The following is a 15,939-nucleotide window of genomic DNA, read 5'->3' on the forward strand; positions in this document are numbered from 1 at the left end:
AGAAACAATGCACGTGCAGGGACCGGCTGGATCACGGCTGGGATATCAAGAAACGCTTTGATGCCCAAGACAACGACGTTCGAGGGTGGTAATTTCAGAAATAAGGACGAAGGAAGACAAAAAGTCGAAAAATGAAAAATGAAAAATGAAAAAGAGAATAATTCAGAAATTAGGAAACAAATTACGGAGTAGGCCGTAGATAGTGCCAGAGTAGAATCGGGTCCGACGAGCAGACCAACGCAGAGCACGTGTGGTCAATCTCCCAACGTATAGTGGGATCCCGCAGGACGTTCGACGGGGCATGTGCGCACGATGGCGTCGATGGCGTTGAGCCCGCCAGCTTTGGGCCTTGGCTCGACGTTGCACAAAACAACGGGCGGTTGTCCCGACTGGACATAGCTTCACACTAGTTTTTGCTTTTTTAAAGTCGAATAAGTCAAAAACAACGTCAAAGCACAGTCCCAAACTGCATGTGCTTTTATTATTTTCTGGGCAACATACGACATGCTCCGAACGAACACAATCCACAAACTATTCTTATCTACTCTCTTATCCTTCACAACCCGAGGACGGCCAAAGGCACAAAATTCGACAAATGCGCGACGGTATGTCGTACGACGTTTCAAGGGGGTCAGCCCAACCGAACCAACAGGACGGCACTTCCTCCCACACAATGCAACATCCCTCGGCAGCCACGTCGTCATAACCACTTCACCGCATTCCTTTCCCCACAGAAAGGTGCACTGCATGTGGACCGGCCAGTGTCCAGCGCTTCGAGTTTGCTCGTTTCTTTTGGGTCGGCTGTTTTGCTCCTATTATATTTCTGCTTTCTTTTTCTCGTGGCAAGAGAATGCAGATGAGAATCCAGACCCGTGAAGGGCACCTATGTGCAAAGCAATATTTTTACTCTGAACCGGTCGTTTTTGCCAGTCAATGAGAGTGCACACAGTGGCCCCAACTTAGTCCCATGGTGGCTTCAGATGACGTTTATCAATTGTGATCGGCACATGCATCCAAGGGTGCATCACAGGGAGCCGGGGGAGGCAGCCAAAATAAAATTTAAAAATAAAAAGACAGAAAAAGAAAAAGAAGCATAGGCAGCGAGAGAGCGGCGTGGAAGAGCGAACAACAGCAAAGGCACAAACGGCCAAAAAGGAAGGGAAAAGAGAGGCATGGGAAAGACGCTTGAAAAAAAAAAAAAAAAAAAAACGTTCACTACCTCGCCAGACGCTCTCTGCTCTGAGCGCCCGGGCCAACGCCTCAGAACCGCCGATCGCCGCCCACAAAAAACGCGTCCGGGCGCGCCCTGCAAAAGCCGTTGAAGCAAGGGCAGAGCATTGTCTCAAACCCCCTGACCAGGCGAGCTAGGCTCTACGCGGGCCACTCAGAGGCAGTCGCCTGGGCGGGGCGTTCCCTGCTAGCACCGACGAGCCTTGCGCCCGCCGCGGCAGATCGCTAGTGTTGGGCGCCCCCAGGCACCGTTGCCGGGAGAGCTCGACAGAGGCGCGCGGGGCTCCTGGAGGCCACTCGAGCCACTGACTTGCGCAGGGCAGCCGGCCATTTGATCGTCATTATGTTGCCCTTGATATGTGTGGTATTGTGGCATTGGCGATGCCCATTGCTCCGTTTTCAATGGTGCCCTCTGACCTTGATTTTGGCGGACAGGGAGAAATAGGTAGAGAAGACAGGAGAATGTGAGAGAAAGGGATGAGACTGGCAGGCAGATGGAGACTGACAGACGGGGGATAGAAAGAAAGAAGAAAAGCATCGAGAAGTGAGAAAGAGACAAGGACACAAAAGAAAAGAAATATCGGAACGTACGGAAATCGAGTGCTTGTTTACCAATGTTCGACACTGCACATGTATCTCATGCAACGACGGCCAAAGTAGCCCTCCGTGCCTCGCATGCTACATTGCCTCTTCTGGCTGACGTCTCCTGCCTTTGCCGTGGCCTCTCCGTCTTTTCCTTTTGTCTCTCCTTGTTCTCTAACATCATTTTGCAGGTCTTTATCTCTTTTTGGCCAGTTGGTCATCTTGGATCCCTGGACGGCACCTGGTCCGCTTCCGCTGTCGTCGCTCATCTTCGCAACCCCCGGTCCAAACTTGCCAATCTTATGCTCGCCTACGAAGTACACCGTAGGCAAAAAGAAAAGAAAAGGGAAATAAAAGACGCAATCCAGAGGCGAAGCATGAAGCACAAAAACCACCCCCTGGACGCCCACGTACGAACAGCGTGGGAAGTGGGATACGGTGGACAGTGACGAGGGAAAGACTACGTACAATGGAGAGTAGATCGGCAGACATCATGCAGTAATTAATAGGTACGCTTCCGTAGAAGGAAGGAAATTGATGTTTCACGAGCTGTTGTACGAGGTACGCCCAGAGAAAACGAATTGCAACGGCTGACGACTCACGGCTGACGACAGGCCGTAAACAAGTATTAAACTCTTCATTTGTTACTGTGAGACAGGCCAGCATTAGGTGTGCGCCTCGTTGATTTGTTGGCCCAACAGCCAGTCAGATGAGTGAGAATGACTGCAGCTTTAGCCTCGTCATGGACAAAAAACAAATCATTGGGACGGATGAGGAGCCAGGCACGACGAGTTACGAATGAGAAGCAATGCAATGAAATTGTTGTTGTGAAAAATCAACCAACTCGATTTTCTTTTGCCGGAGGGCTGCCAATAACAAGGCGGCATAAGGAGATATGCAAGGGGCGAGATATGTGGCCGGTGATACGAAAGAAAATAGAATTGAAATGACAAACAGACAAGCCGGCGGGGCTAGTCATAAACAAAAGGCCCAACAAACCCACCCCTGTACTGGAAAAGTTGAAATGCAGAAACCAAAGAACAAAAAACGGACAAGGCTCTCCGCAGACAAAGAAAGCAACCGTTAGGTCGCGAAATGCCACTACGTGGAAGCAAGGAGGGCACAACTCTGGATCAAGAGCGGCAAGGGGCAAGAGGGAAAAAAAGGAAAGAAAGAAAGGGGAAATCAAGAGTCACAACGCCACCCAACTTGACAGCTCGATCAGGTCTTGAACTCGACATTGGCTGTGAATCAAAAGTCGCACTGCGGCCACTGCATCTTTTGCTTTCGGACCAACACAATCCCATGTTTTACCTCTCCTATTTTATGGTGTTGTCGTTCCCGTGCCTAGAGGCCTCGACTAAACCCAAAGTGCGCATCGTTCCGGTACAACTCAACCGGCAGTGGCCAAACTGTCAAAAAAGGACCCTGCTAGTTGCTGTCCAAATCCACCCATCCACACTTTTACTCGCAAATAGATCCATTCGTACAACACCTAGTTTGTTATTTGTCTTGCATAAGATGAGATTTAATGCCGGCTCCCGGTCGTGGAGTTTTCACGACACATTCTTTTGTTTACAAGTGTCGGCATTCTGTACTCGTAAGCCTTGCTCGAACGCTCCTCCACCAGTCTCTTTCCATATCAGCAAAAGCAAAGAAAAAAGCAACCTCCCCCCTGCATCCGACAGGACCCTACCATCTTTGTGTTTTGAACAGGTCAGACGACGTAAGCATAATTACAGACTGTCTCGACCATATTTGGTGGTCCTCGTATTTGCAGTTTCTTTTGAGTTGCGTCGTCATGGACTCTCTCCGGCTTGACCTGGCAGGCGGTCTGTCTTATGTGGACTGATAGAGACACAACGAACCGGTCTGGGCCGTTTGTCGGTGCTCGTTTCCCCCATGAGCTCCGGTTCGGCGGACCAGCAGGGATCAACAACGATGGACGACCCGGGGACTTTCGGATCGCTGGGCGTCTGGAAGCGGGCGGTCTTTTTCCCATTGCTGTAATACTCGCCGCCATGTTTTCCCTCCGTCTGTCAAGCCTCCTCCCCCTGGGTGGAGTGCGGTCTCAGAGCCTTATGGGGGAGGAGACGGAGATCCGCAGCCGACAGAGTATAGAGCGAACGGGGTAGTCTCCGGCAGTGCCCTCGGCAGGCGTACGGTACGCGGGAGGGGCTTTTTTTTGGCAGCCCAAGGTCTCACGCCAATTATGTCTACTTTAGTGAAGCAATACTCCTTTTCTACCCCGTTCAGCTAAGGTCAATGGGCGCAGTGGGGACTCAGACTGCAGAACCTTCTTTGCCTATTGGGGGGTTGGGTATGGGCCGTTTTTGGCGTGTTGATTTTTCTTGCTTTCTTTTCTTTTCTTTTCTTTTTTTTTCTTGGCTAGGCCTTCCCGCTTCCCTCACGCTGCCAGCCATCCATCTCAAGCTGTCTTGACACGATGTCCCACATTCCATCAACGGCCGGAGGGCTGTGGTTTCAATCGGCAAAGCCCATGGATCTTGGATCGTGCTGCCAACACTTTGCTCCGTCGACCAAAATTAGTGACAGGGCAATGTTGTAACTCCACAGCTGTCAACTTTTGTTTGGTCCCTCCCTTGTGGTCAACTCCCTTTTGTCTCATCGCCTTACTCTCCCTTGTTAGAACCCCCCTGGGAGCAAACTGCACCCTCTCGCCTTGGCTTATACCTTATACCCATTCTTCTTTCCATTCTCTCCCTACGTCAAACGACATCAGAGTCGCGCCCTTCACCGCCTCCCCCTTGTGCGTATCGTCGTTTCCGGCAACGACGTACCCCTTTGCGACGTGATGCATCGCGATCTCAGGGTGAAGGCAAAAGGGCGAAAGGGAGAGAAACTGACAGGTGCCAGCTGCCAGGGGCACTGGAATGCGTCGAGATCGAGCGGATCCATTAAACTTGACTGGACCCGGTAAATGGCAGAGGTAATGTGTAGTGGCTACGACAGAAGTAATACAAGGTACTAAGTGTATTTTGAACTGAAATGGCTATGGAGAAGGTGTTTGCTGCTTCCATCAGCGCAGGCACGACGAGTCGCCCGCAGTCGTGTTGGTGACGGCGTTGAACGGGACCAAGGAACGTCCATCATTGCCGTCGTCGCCGTCGTCGCCGTCGTCGTCGTCCTGACGCCATTCTCGAAACGAATAAAACCGCGGAATTGGTTCATGGTCTCAATCACAGTCACCTGCAGCTCATTGTTTCTTCAAAGATTAAAACTAGGCACCTTTTCCTTCCCTGGGATGGAGTTTTGAAGTTTCCTTTCTGAACGACGTTGCCGGTCTGTATTCTTCCGTCCTGCCATCGTCTCGCAATCGTATGGCTACAGCTACATCTCTTCCTCAACAACCGCGCCGACAGCGGCCAGTGTCACGTAGTAGAGCTCCGTCTCGGCACAGACGACCATGCGACCGGCACCTGCAAACTGAAAATTGGCGGCGCCGGTGCCCAGGAAAATCTTGCCGAGCAGCGTGCCCGCAGGGTTCCAGACCTGGACGCCATCGCCGCAGCCGGCGTAGACGTTGCCCTCGGCGTCGCAGTGGACGCCATCGGGCACGACCGCGTCGACATGGGCAAACGTCTTGCGGTTGTCAAAGGTGCCGTCGGCGCGGACGTCAAACCGGTAGATGGTGGCCGGGTCGCGCGCGTCAAAGCCGCGGAGACCGTGGTGCATGCCCGTGTCCGAGACGTAGGCGTGCCGGCCGTCGGGCGAGAAGGCCAGGCCGTTGGGCAGCGTGAACCCGTCGGCCACGACCGTCACGGCGCCGGTGGCGTCGTTCCAGCGGTAGACCTGGTTGGGCAGGCCGGGGGCGGGCCGGAAGTCCTGCAGGAAGCCATAGAGGGTGTCGGTGAAGTAGACGTGGCGCGACGCCGGGTGGACGGCGACGTCGTTGAGCGAGCTGAACTGGCGGCCAAAGTAGTTGTTGAGCAGCACCGTGGTGTTGTAGGGCGGCCGCGGGTGCATGGCGTAGAGCGCCGAGGGCACGTCGGGGCCCATGCCCTCGCCGGCGAACAGAATCTGGCCGCGGTAGTTGGCGGCGCCGTTGGGGTTGACGACCTGCGGCGACGCGTCGACCACGGCCACGGGCACCACGGTGTCGGCATCACCGGCGCCGGCCTTTTTGCGGTCGGCGGCCGCCTGCGCATCCCGCAGCGAAATCTTCTGGATAATGGCCGACTTGGCCAGACCAGTGCCGGCGTCGGGGGCCCCGGCGTTCTGCACGAAAAACACCTCGTCGGTGCCACGCGACCAGACGACGGCCTCGTGGAAGAGCGGGTCCTTGTCCGACACGGCAATGCGCGTCAGCGTCGGATCAGGGCCAAGCAGGGCCGCAAAGGCCGGGTCGTAGATGTGAAAGGGGCGCGCCTTTAGAGAGTCCAAGGTGTGGCCAGGTGGAATAAAGGGCTGGAGGAAGGTGGTTATGTCAGCAAGGTATGCCAAAGAAGGAGCGATGAGCTGGGCCGGACGAGAGGGGAGCGCAGTACCTTGCCGGTGCCATTGAACTCAGTCGACGGCGGGACGTGAGGCAGCGCATTGAATGCCCGCTGGTCAATGACCTGGGCATGTGACGGGATGGCAGCGGCCTTGGGCTGCAGAAACGAGGGCCGTGGCAGCCGCGACAACAGCGGCACCGACAAACCAAACACATGGCTGGCTTGATAGGTGACGGCGAAGAAAAGATACGTCGCCGCGACGACGAAGAGCGTGGAGAGAGCGCCCGAGTTGTACCACTGCGTCAACGGCGCACGGGAGGCGCTCTTCTCCGGTTTTGCGGGTCGCGATGCCATTGTGCGATGTGGTGTTTGACGTGGCGTTTGTGACAATGTAAATAGAGTGAAGCTTTTCGTTGCGCCGATGACGTGTGGCCTGTCTAAGCAGTAAAATACAGAAGGAATGGGGGCTGGGAGCGGCTCAGAGTCCCGCCATGTACCGCTAAACACGCTACGGGTCTCTGTGCGGTGGTACAACACGCGCCGTAGACAGAATTGTCACGAATTCCATTTAAGCTATTTCCGTACTTCGTACTTTACATTCCGATCCTCTGCGTCACACGTCAGATCCCCTCAACAACCTCTAGTGAAACGGCCCATTGGGATCAACAGACACCGACACGTTTTGTATCACACATCCCGTCGCTGGTAGGCCGGCTGTCATGGCCGTTTGCGTCCCGTCCAAGACCTCGCCAAGGAAATCGAGCGCCCGCTGCCGGCCATTACTCAGCTCGTCATTGTGTCCGCCAACCAGGTTTCGCTGGTAGAGGAAGAGCGACGGCGGCGGCGACGACGACGACGACGACGACGACGATGCCGTCGCGTTCTTGCGCGCCGCGCAAATCGAGTCAACCAGCCGGTCCACCTGTTCCGCCGGGCACATCTCGTCGCCCACGGCCTGGTAGTAGAGCGTGCGCGTCCGCCGTGGCGGTGTGCCGTACTGCCCGGCCCATCCCTCCGTCTTCAGCATCTCGCGCATCGACGCTGGCCCGAAAATGGAGGCACGGCTCTCCCGGAAATACGAGAACATGTTCTGGTACGCAAAGTGCACCAGCGACTGCCAGCCGCTCATGTTGCGCGCGCTGTAGAACTCGCTCACGTTGTAGACGCCCGAGGGCCACAGGCTGTCGTCCAGGACCTTCTTCTGGTCCGGGTACTGCGTCGTGATGCCCAAGAGCGTCTGCGCCAGCAAGCCGGCCACGTCGCGCCCGCTCAGCAGCTCGAGGCTGTGCGTGAGGTTGGCCGTCATGCCGCCCACGACGGCGCCGTGCAGCACCAAGTCGGGGGCGTACGCGTCGGCCATTTCGAGGGCAAAGTTTGTGGCCCCGGCGCCGCTGCTGTACCCCCAGAAGGCAACGGTCACGTTGTGCGTGGCTGGCGTGGCTGTCGTGTTTCTGAATGTGGGCAGGTCGGCGGACGTCGGCACGCCCTGGCGCAGCGTGGCGACGACCGCTTTGGTGGCATCCAACAGGACGTGCCCGGCCAGCACGCCGGCGCCATAACTTGCCTGCGGACCCTCGTAGTCGGGCACCGACACAAACCAGCCGCGCTTGAGGGCCAACGCAATCTCCCCGTACGGCTCGCCAAACTGCAGCCCGTAGCTGGGGCTGGCGTCGATGCACGCCGTGTCGTATGGCGGGTGGTACGACAGGACGGGCACATGGGATGCGGACCCATTGCGGGCTCCGTCGCCACCGCGTCCGTCCGGCACGAAAACGGTCGTCACGCCCACCATCGGCTGGCTGTGACTGTCCGACGACCGGAACATCAGCTGGAACACGTCGCGGTAGCCCTCGAAGCCGACGGCCGCCTTGGACATGTTGTACGCGTGCGGGCGCACTTTAAGCACCGTACCCAGTGCCGCAGACTCCCACCCGGCCGCCGGTGGTGTGGTCATCCACGGGTCCCGGGAAGGCATGGGCAGGCGTGTACCCGAGACGCTGCCATCGCCGACATCCGCGTGTACGGTGACGATGTACGCCGCACAGAATGTTATCAGTTGAGCGAGCTGCATTGTTGAGGCGTCCAGTGTCCAGTGTGGCTAGAGGCAAAAACGATGGTCAGGTAGGCTCCCTTCCTGAGGTCAAGACCACATGCACGGTGAACGTCTTGTAAAAACGAAATAAGACGCCGAGCATCGTCCAAAAGGTCTCGTACCGATCCAACTCACCAGGAGGTAAGTTGGCAAGAATACCCGCCGAGTTCTAGACCTGTCTACGATGTATCCGGTTTCCTCGCTTTGGCTGGATCCTCTCGCTTGGACACAATACCGGGATAGAATTGGTCGGTTTGGATATTATCTAGTCAAATTGGTTTATTTTTGGTAGCATCCAGCTCGTCATCTTCGATTTCGCTTGCATTTGTTCAGGGGCAGACGCCTTTATGGCAGTTATTCTCACAATTCCTTTTTCTTTACAAGACAAATCTCTCAACGTCACTTATCTGTGGACCGTATCCACGCCGCATTCAAATGTATCACTATTTCATACCTATTTTCATACCTATTTTCTATTATTAGCATATTGCACGCGGCTCTCAATATTACGGGACGCTGCTCACAATACCAGATCCCATCTATGCTATACCCATATATGGCATATGGCATGGCACTGGATAGGGCCGACCTGGTTCCTGAACAAATGCAATCGGAAGCATGCACGGCACAAGATGAGGGGGCGTGTTGAAAGTGAACGGATAAGAAAATACAAAAGTAGGATCCTTTAAAGCGGAAACAATAGGCTAAACGAGACATGTCAAGATCGCTTGACTCTGATCATCAGATCCACCGTAAGTGTAAATAGTTGTGATCTTTTTCGGGATACAATTTTTCCAGCTGTAAAAATTACAGAACCATCGGAGCAATCTCTGCCTTCGTCTCCCGTTCCCCATCACCCGTAGAGGTTGCCTCGCGCACGCCGCTTGTCGTTGTGGTCCTCCTCCTCGCCGCCCAACTAGGGCGTCGTCAACTGCCACAGATCAATCTGGTAGCCGTCGCTGTTCGTCCGCAGGACGCCCACCACCAAAATGCCATTGACCCAGCTGTAGGCCGCGCTCGCCGTTTCGAGGGTGGCGCGCACATGCACCGCGCCGGTGGTCGTCCCCGGCGCGGTCTGCCCTTGTGTCGCGACGAAAATGTTGGCTCCGTCCAGCGTCAGGAGCTGGAACCGCGCGTCCGTCGCAAAGTATTTCGTGGCATTGGGGTTCTTGCTCGCGGTGTCGTCGTCGGCCACGTTGACGCCGTTCAGCAGCGTGCCGTACGACGCCCAGTCCGCACCGATCTCGAGCACCTTGCCTTGCACGCGGGGACCGATGGCCTGGCCGCCGTACACGGGGAACACGGCGCGCGTCGTGTTCTTGACGCCCGTGCCGACCTTGACGGACAGGCCCACGGAGACGTTGCAGCTGAACAAGAAATCGAGGCCGGGTGCGGCGGGGGTGGGCACTGTAGCGTTCTGTGCCTGGGCAGGCATCCCCAATGCCGCGAGGGCGAGGAGAACGAGGGGCGAAAGGAGCTGCATGGTCAGCTGTGCTGGAGATGTTGACTTTTGGACTTGGAGAGACGCAGGCGCAAAGAAACCAAGCAAACCGGAGCAGATGGAAAGAGTGCAGAGAACAAACACTTTTATTTATGTTTTAGCTTTATCATTGACATAGCCATCACGGCTGGGAAGATTAGACCGAAATCTAGACGCGTTTGGCAGGCATGTTTTATTTTTGGTACTATTTTACGAATATTAAAAAGCACAATAGCAGGGAGAGCCAGACATACAGCTGCTATATGTTTTATCCCGTTTTTCACAAACATCGGCCAACATTGCTTACCGCCGTTTCTACTTTGCCTGCACGGCGATAGACAGCATGTCATATATAGCTGATACTCCTTGCTAAGAGGAGATCAAGGCGCCTTTCTAGTTCGCCTGTGCTTACTCCTTACAAGCTAAATTCAAGGCCTTGCGTGCATTTTATACATTGCTTCCTCTGGAGCATAAATTGACAAATTTCACGTGTTCATAGTTTATCACTCAGGTTCTCATGCCTTTCAATTGCTCCGTATTTGCAAGGGATGACATAATTTCGTCACGTCGTTGCTTGTGCACACGGTCCTTGAGTTATTTTGTCTCATTGTGAGTTGAGTGGGAAAATGCCAAAGGGGAGTTGACATGAAACAAGCGACGACGCACGAGGAGTTGGCCAGGCTTAAGAACTCAGAGCCATGGCAAAATGCGCCTGACTGGATGAAATTCCCTTTCTGGTGAACCATGAACCCGTCCGGATAAGATGACAAAAATATGGCAATTCTTGGGCTGTTATCCTTGGCGACTCTGTATATCAGCGGTGTGCGTGCTACGCATGCAAAACTACCACCAATATGCGCATCGACAATGGTAGATGCGCGGCTGACAGCCAACCAGCAAGAAACGTACTTGTCCTGCCACGAGGTGCGCTTCGGCGACGAGGGGAAAGAGGAGACGGACAACGACGGCGTGTACAGCATCCGCCTCATGCGCATCCTTCGAAGCAACGCATACAACACACGCGATGGACGTGTCGCCCTCTATCCAGACGTCGCCCTCATCAATCATGATTGTCGGCCCCAACGTGCTCAACACGGACGTCTTGGATCCAACAACGGACGTGTACCGCCGCGTCATCGTCGCCGCCGGCGCCATTGCCGAGGTCGGATTTGTGGACTACGCCGTGCGCACGAGCGAATTGGCTTCCGAGTTTGCTCTCACGGAGGCAGCTGCACGTTGGGCAAAGGTTCATCACGAAGACTTAGAAATGGCGGGTGGTCAAAATGAGAGCAAAATTTGATACTGTGGGTTTTCATTCCTTTCTCTTTTTTTTCTTTTAGAAATGGACATGTTTTGGATCAAAACCATTAGTTTCCTGTAATTATGTACATTAGGTATCATGTCATAAATAAATAGCCGGGTTCATTGCGGCATCGCCGAGTCGGTAAAACCAAACAGTGAACTATGCAATGGCGAGAAAATGTGTGTATTTGGTATGCCTGTTTTGATAAAACATTCTCAAACATCGAGTCGACAGGCAAAGCAGACAAGCCGTAAGTGGCCTTTGCCCAGGGTGTCCCATTCTACTGGTACGGCAAAGTGTTGAGACGAAATGATTGTTTTTGGTCGCTACAGGCACGGCTGGTCTTTGGACAAGTATCAGCCGAACCACTAGGCCGTGAGCATTTGTCGTGAATGGAGACCCCAGATGGAGATGCTGAACCAACCAGCTTGGAATTTGGTACGTCTAAATTGTCGCTGGGGAACGGCACATTAAAAAATACGCGATGGTTTACAATGTGCTGATACATGTGAATGTAAGCTAAGTCTTTGGGTGGTGATCTGGGGAAGCAGGGGCTGCCAGTCGTCGATCAAGCACGGAAGAGCGGAGAGGAGGGATGAAATGAGGGCCAGCACGCCAGAAGGTAAGGGTGGAGGAAAGACGGAAAACAGAAGAGGAAGAAAAGAAAGCGAATAAAGTAGGTGTTGCATTCAAACTCTAATGCGGTCAGACATTGATCAAAGGCAAGGAAGCGACAAGCAAACAGGGACAGGGTCAGAGACGAAGGAGCATCAAAGTGCGGACGAGGTGACAAGTTAGGATGAAATGCAGGGTCTCTGAAGTTTGAGATGAACGGAGAGTCGTGAGGTTACATGGAGAAACGCGATAGCAAACGAGAGCAACTTTGCTTCTTCTTCAATGTGCGGCCCCATAGTCATCTTGTCGACATCTTTATATCTTTTGAGAACACGAGCGTGCCCGTTGTTTCTTGGCCTGCTTTCGCAACTCTCTTCTCATGACCTGGAATTTTGGCAAAAATAACGGCACATGGATGAATCAGAAAGAAGGCAAAATAAACAAACCTAAGCAGAATGTGCCGTCGAAATGAGACGAAAACCGAGAACACAATACTAGACACATGATGAAAAGAAGACGGCAAGGGAAGAAGTTTGCCTGCTGGGCTTTGAAAAATCGAAATTGGGCGTGTTTAGAGTATTTGGCGTGAAGAATCTCAGACTTTCAATATCAGCCGAACCAAACGGCGTCGGCCGAGAAGACACGATCGCTCCTGCCCCACACGCCGGGTAGCTGGACGCCATCCGTTCTTTCTCCTTTTTTATTTGTGTATTTTTGGGTCGAGCCTTCCCTCGCACGTTTCCTTTTCTCCTTCCTTCTTTCCTTCTTCCTCTTTCCTTCTTTGTTCCTTCTATGCTTCCAAAGGCCCCACAGTCTCTCGACTTTCCTCTTGCCCCTTGCTAATGTCGTTTGCATTTCATGCATCGCCGATCTTGACGCCACAGAGTTGCTGTGATGAGTACGCATGCGATCTGAGGTCAAGGTCACCCCTGGTTCTTTTCTTTCTCGCATCTATTGAAGCTGCCTCTTATGCCACCCTCCGCCATCCTCGTACGACTCAACAAGCGCAAGGCAACCCGGCGGCGATCACACATGTACCGGTACATTTGCATTCATTTTCTACTGCCGAGTTTGGTACAGCCATTGCTTCTCCGCTTCCAGTGTTCTTTTCTTCTTCTTTTCTTCTCTGCTAACGTCACCTCTACCGCCTTTTGACCTCACAAGCCCGGGTTTTGCAGCTGATGCTCGGCAGAGGCCAACACGCAAGATGGACTCCAGACGTTGCATTCGGTTCCCCGGATTGCTTCGGCTTCTTCGTCTACCAGCCCACACTACAAAAGACGACGCCGGCTAATTCGTCGAGAACACAAATATGATGCTCACCCACGGTCCATTGTCCAATGACCAGCTGGCAAGCTGTGTTTGAGATGGGAGTTTGCTGGTTACCCAGCGTCGCCAAGAACTTCTCACGATGTTTGGTTCCCACTTGGTCTCTTCCCATTTAGCCAGCTCCAGTTCGACTGTTTCCGTTGTCTGGTTGCGACGCTGTCGCATGCTTCGATGTGAGGCATGAGAAGAAGGAACTGCGAAGCCGAGTACAGACGAGGCCAGACAAGACGGGGTGAGAGCGGTACGAGAGCAACAGAGTGTCTAGAGATCGCTCGCCATGGACATCTCATCACCCGACCTGGAGGCAAGGTCTGAGGAGGTGTATCATCCTCTACTGCTTCATCCACTCTGTCATTCTTTGCTGCTCCTTTTCACGGTCTGACTTTACCCTGCGCATCACTTGGTTTCTGCCCTCTTCCTGAGGTCCGCCTCGGTTCCGGGTCTATCGATGTGGCCACACCGGGATCACTTCTTTCCTTCTTCCCTGGCTTTCCATTATCTTTAATACCGCTGACTTGCCCGTCTCTTTTGACCTGGTCGCTGTGTTCTCTTCTTCTCGGTTTCCATCGTGTTCTTCCTTCTTTCCCGGGACGTCTCCTGTACTCATTCATTTTCATATTGATACCCATTTCCTTCGTCAACACCCGCCATAATGAAACACACGTTTGCAGTTTTTTGCTTCGCCCTCGGTGGCGCCAGCTTGCCAGGGCCATCAGCCGGTGTTGTTCGTCCACCACAAACAACAGCACCAGTGGCACAAGCATCCCTCACCTTACCATGCCAGACGTTTTCTCTGCCACGTCCAAGCAATGCTCTCATCCATCTTCGCGATGACAATGGCAACAGCAACAACAATAATAATGCTCAGATTCAGCAGCTCCAGCAGCAAGAACAACAAGAACAGCAACGCAACTCTGCTTCGTTGTCATCCATCTCCTCCTCCTTCAGCTCCCGTTTTACATCACTGAGCTCGTCCGCGTCAAGCACCATCTCCCAGTTGCAGACAAGCCTCCAGTCGGCACAGCAGGCCGTGAACACGCTGAAACAGAGTGCCGACGACGCGAGCCGCAGTGCCAGCCAGGCGAGCCGGAGTGCTTCATCAGCCTTGGCTTCCGCGCAGTCGTCGGCAGCGTCCGCCCAGGCATCGCTCTCGTCGTCTCTCGCGGCATCCATGCTGGCGTCTGTCTCCTCGGCAGAGCAGGTGATGTCTATCAGCATGTCATCCGTCATGGTGGCCGCTGTCGCCAGCGCCAGCGCCTCCTTTGTGGCCCAGCAGGCCGCGGCCGTGGCCAATCTGCCGACGGCGACTGTGACTGCGGCAACGGATGCAGGGTTGCCCGGCACAGTCCCAGAGGCCAATGGAGCCTCAGCCCCACAAAGCCAGCCGCCTATTCTGCAGACCAACCGGCAGAACAACGCGCTCGGTGCCTGCACAACGCCCGAGGTGGTCCTCGCCTTTGCTGGTATTATTCTGGGCGCTGTTGGTCTGGCATCTCTTGGATGTATCGTCTTTCTCTGGTTCTGGAAGCGGCGGCCGGCCGTCACGAACAGCACGGTGAAGAAGCCCAGCGGCAGAGGAAGCCCAAGCGCTGCCAGCGGCACTGGTCTCTCCGGCGAGAGCCGCAGTAGCGGCGGTAGCTTGCGCCAATGGCGTATTCGGGCCTCGACAACACGGCCCAAAATGGACAGCCGCGTCGCGCCGCCGTCTGAAGTCACTCTGAAAGAGTACAAGCTTCCAGAGTATGAGCGAGTCTTTCCAGAAGGCGAGGAGGCAGCGAAAGCGAAATTGGCTTCGGCTGCTGCCCCGGCCGACTCTACCGCACCAACGGCCACAGCTGTGTCCTCAAACGACCGAATTTTCTCGACATGGTCGTTTACGACAGCTGGTGGCGGCGACCCATCTACAGCAAACAACGGCAACAGCACCAACAACGGGTCCACCTTCTTTGAGGCTGGCAGCCCAACCAGCAGTGCTCGTGATGTCGTTGCGCCTCTGAACGTCTACCGGAGCCAGAATCAAGTGCGTGCAAGCCGCAACTTTAGCCGCACCAGCCGCATGATTCCTGTGTCCAGTACAAATGCAGGCACAACCACAAGCACATACAAGCCTCGGCCGACGTCCAGCGTCTACGAACCTTTCGGCCTGGGGAGCCGCTCGGAGCCGCGCGGTCTCGACCGCATCAGCCGCATGGAGGAGGAGTGGAACCGCAGCCAGATGCAGCGAGCGACTACCACAGCAGGCAGCGCCGGTAACAAGGCAAGCAATGCTCTGTATACGACCAACTATGCTTACTACACAGGCAATACCAGCTTCAACAACAACAATAGCAACAACAACAACAACAGCAGTAGCACCCGCACAAAGGAGACAACCGCCAGTCGGTACACCAACAAGGACAGCGCCGATAGCCTGGCCCGCGAGTATCACGACTTTGTTAGCCAGCTGGCGCCGGTGTCACAATACGGCGCCACGCCGGCTGCTACCGCAAATGTGGCGGCGGCATCCCCATCGTCACGCAGCCGGACGCAGCGGGAACCGACTATTCCTCCGGCCGGACCTCTCCCTGGGCTGCCGAGCAGGGCCAATGATAGCAACCAAGGAGGGTCGGCCTTTTCCATCCGGCCTTACCTACAAGGTTTGATTTAGAGGTGTGCGATTTGGATTTGATTTTTTTAGAGCATCAGATGCGAGTAATTTGGCGGAGAGCATGTATGTACGAATTAACCAGGTGTTATTGGCGGTCCTAAAATAATAAAGTTTGGAATACAATGAAATAAAACAGCTCTTTCGATTAACAATAAATGCCATTGAATACAGTGTCAAGTCTGGTCCGATCCAATGCAAACTTGT

At 54.4% G+C, this 15,939-nt stretch overlaps 5 protein-coding genes across 5 annotated transcripts; 2 read left to right on the forward strand and 3 right to left on the reverse strand.

The window, feature by feature from the left end:
* Positions 1 to 5,163: 5,163 nt before the first annotated feature.
* Positions 5,164 to 6,623, reverse strand: SPBR_02777 (gluconolactonase; the record flags this gene model as incomplete). Its single annotated transcript, XM_040761080.1, has 2 exons — positions 5,164 to 6,240; positions 6,321 to 6,623. The coding sequence occupies 2 exons, from the start codon at positions 6,621 to 6,623 to the stop codon at positions 5,164 to 5,166; spliced, it is 1,380 nt and encodes a 459-aa protein (XP_040620602.1).
* A 286-nt stretch (positions 6,624 to 6,909) lies between these two features.
* SPBR_02792 (lipase 1) lies at positions 6,910 to 8,340 on the reverse strand (the record flags this gene model as incomplete). Its single annotated transcript, XM_040761095.1, has 1 exon — positions 6,910 to 8,340. One exon carries the CDS (start codon positions 8,338 to 8,340, stop codon positions 6,910 to 6,912), a length of 1,431 nt encoding a protein of 476 aa, XP_040620603.1.
* A 937-nt stretch (positions 8,341 to 9,277) lies between these two features.
* SPBR_03282 (uncharacterized protein) lies at positions 9,278 to 9,844 on the reverse strand (the record flags this gene model as incomplete). Its single annotated transcript, XM_040761585.1, has 1 exon — positions 9,278 to 9,844. The coding sequence occupies one exon, from the start codon at positions 9,842 to 9,844 to the stop codon at positions 9,278 to 9,280; it is 567 nt and encodes a 188-aa protein (XP_040620604.1).
* Positions 9,845 to 10,865: 1,021 nt separating this feature from the next.
* On the forward strand, positions 10,866 to 11,141 carry SPBR_09149 (uncharacterized protein; the record flags this gene model as incomplete). Its single annotated transcript, XM_040767275.1, has 1 exon — positions 10,866 to 11,141. The coding sequence occupies one exon, from the start codon at positions 10,866 to 10,868 to the stop codon at positions 11,139 to 11,141; it is 276 nt and encodes a 91-aa protein (XP_040620605.1).
* Positions 11,142 to 13,365: 2,224 nt separating this feature from the next.
* Positions 13,366 to 15,735, forward strand: SPBR_02403 (uncharacterized protein; the record flags this gene model as incomplete). Its single annotated transcript, XM_040760706.1, has 2 exons — positions 13,366 to 13,397; positions 14,037 to 15,735. The coding sequence occupies 2 exons, from the start codon at positions 13,366 to 13,368 to the stop codon at positions 15,733 to 15,735; spliced, it is 1,731 nt and encodes a 576-aa protein (XP_040620606.1).
* Between the last annotated feature and the right edge of the window lie 204 nt (positions 15,736 to 15,939).

Source organism: Sporothrix brasiliensis (assembly GCF_000820605.1).
Source record: "Sporothrix brasiliensis 5110 chromosome Unknown Cont17, whole genome shotgun sequence".
NCBI classification, from domain to species: Eukaryota; Fungi; Ascomycota; class Sordariomycetes; order Ophiostomatales; family Ophiostomataceae; genus Sporothrix; species Sporothrix brasiliensis.